This window comes from Bison bison, unplaced genomic scaffold, assembly GCF_000754665.1.
Source record: "Bison bison bison isolate TAMUID 2011002044 unplaced genomic scaffold, Bison_UMD1.0 scf7180017864508, whole genome shotgun sequence".
NCBI lineage: Eukaryota > Metazoa > Chordata > Mammalia > Artiodactyla > Bovidae > Bison > Bison bison.
Window position 1 is genome coordinate 14,230,646 of NW_011495064.1, and position 2,235 is coordinate 14,232,880.

General features: G+C 57.4%; 1 protein-coding gene across 1 annotated transcript in view; it reads right to left on the bottom strand.

The window, feature by feature from the left end:
* The window catches only part of VAX2 (ventral anterior homeobox 2), a 29,754-nt gene that overhangs the window by 330 nt on the left and 27,189 nt on the right, over window positions 1-2,235 (bottom strand). The window contains exon 7 of the mRNA XM_010829880.1: window positions 2-96. Coding sequence (XP_010828182.1) covers window positions 2-96 — 95 coding nt within the window. The remainder of the gene's footprint in view (window position 1; window positions 97-2,235) is intronic.

Sequence of the window (2,235 nt, forward strand, 5' to 3'; positions counted from 1 at the left end):
GAAGGCCTTGGACGCCGAGGAGGATGCCCGCTTCTCCAGGTCTCTGCTCTGGTCTTTCTTCTGCTTGGTGCGGCGGTTCTGGAACCAGACCTTCACCTTGGGGCGGAGCGAGGCGAGGGGAGTCCGCGAGGGAGGGGGACAGGCGAGCAAAGTGGGGACAGGGAGTGGGGGGAGCAGGGGTGCAGTGAGAGAGGGAAGAAGAGCAGTCAGGTTGTCGCCAGCATCTTCCCGCCATCAGCCTGGCTAGGGAGCAAGAGACCCTGGCCCCCCAAATCACGGGCACCCCTCCACGGCTAGCCACCCTGACCCCTGGATGGAGGGAGGGTGCAGGTGAGGTTCGCCTCTTGGCCCACATGCTTTTCAGTCTTAGCCACCCCCACTTCCTCCTATCTCACCTGCCCCCCACCCCTAGCCCACCTCTGAAGGGAGCTCCCTAGCCCATCTGGCCATCCCGGCAGCCCCTCCCACCCCATCACCTATAAGCACCTCTCAGCATAACACCGAGTATAAGAGGACATGTCAGGATGGTGAGGGACACTTCCAATGGCCACACTCCCCAAACCGGGGACAGAGCAGTGCCAAGTACCCCACATCCTAAATGGAGCCACCAAAGAGCAGAGACCTTTCTCAAGGCTGATGAGAGGAGAACTTGCCCTCTGCCAGCACCAGGCGCCTGGCACGTAGCACTCCAACCCCCTCCTCATCTGCAGAAGGAAAGGAAGGCTGGGGGGCAGACGAGCTCAGTGGTCAGTTCTGCGGGCCCCTCACGGTGATGGGATTTTTCTCTCCTCTCTGGGGAAGGACAGGGTGCTCCCCTAAGGAGGCAGGTTGGGAGTCCTGAGGAGGAGGGACCGACAGTTACTCCCCAGTTGGCAAGCCTGGGGAGTACCCAGATCCATGTCCCCAGGAGCAGAGAGGCTCCCTTGCTCCTGGCTGGGAGGTTCCGGAAGGCTGGCAGTTGGCTGGGCAGTGTGCCAGCAGGGGACCATGGAATGGGGGGCTGGGAAGTAGAGGCATGGAGAGACCCGCTGGTGTCCGCCAGCCTGGGAGGACAGACGGGATGCTGTAACTTGAAGGAGAGGTGGCGGGAGAGGAGCAGGGCCGGGAGGCTGGCCCGGCACAGGATTAGGGCAGAGCTGAGGCTGCTTGGGACTATGCCTACCAGGCCCCTGTGGGAGCAACCGACCCTCCAGCCAAGGCCTCTGGCCATAAGGCTCCTCAGGCCCTAAGCGGCCACCCTCCCTGCCCTCCTGGCCCCGGTGGGGGAGGGGTAGCACACTCCCCCCTCCCTTCTACAGACTTTCTAGAGGGCTCTTCCCCTGCACGTCCCTCCAGCAGTGGGTCATGCCTGCTCTGAGTGGAGGAATGGGGAGAAGAAAAGATCTGAAATACATATGAGTTGGATGTTTTCAACAGGATTGGACTGCTTTTCGATAAACGAAAGTGACCAGGGAGCTAGGGGATCTACCTGAGGTTGATTCCTGCATTCACTCACTCACTCATGCATTCAGCAGATGTGGACTGAGCATCCAATCCCTGGGTTGGAAAGAGTCCCTGGAGGAGGGCATGGCAACCCACTCCAGTGTTCTTGCCTGGAGAATTCCATGGACACAGAAGCCTGGTGGACTACAGTCCATGGGGTTGCAAAGAGTCGGACACGACTGAAGCTACTTAGCGCGCACAGCACATGTGCCAGGCACTGTTCTAGGCTGCAGGATCCTTGCTATGTAGGGTGGGCAGGGTCGAGGGGGAGACAGATGATAAAAAACAAATACAAGCAAACAGGTGTGGCTGTCGGTGGCAGTAAGTGCTTTGAGCAGCATCTCAAATGATTCGTGGTGCGGAGTCACTTTTTAATGTTTCCAATCTGTTGTGGACCAATACTTTTGTAAAATACAATTAAAGTGAGTCATCAGAAAAACTGCTCTGTATGTTTCTAAACACGTACGCTCCATTTCTGCATTAACTTGGTATGCACAGACAACAGCTGTGGATTGGCACTTTGGCCACTCCAATGGAGAGAAAGGGGGCACCATAAGGAGAGGAGAGGCGGGGAGGCAGTGTGTTATCAGTGGGGTGGCAAACACGGCCCCTCTAAAGAGGTGACATTTGAAGCTGATATCAATGAAGGGCAGTCAAGGAAATAGGACGACTCGGCCAAGTCTGGCTGAAGGATGTGACTGTTGGTCACACTGGAATTTGACTGCTCCAGGAAGAGGTCCTGCCAGATTCTTG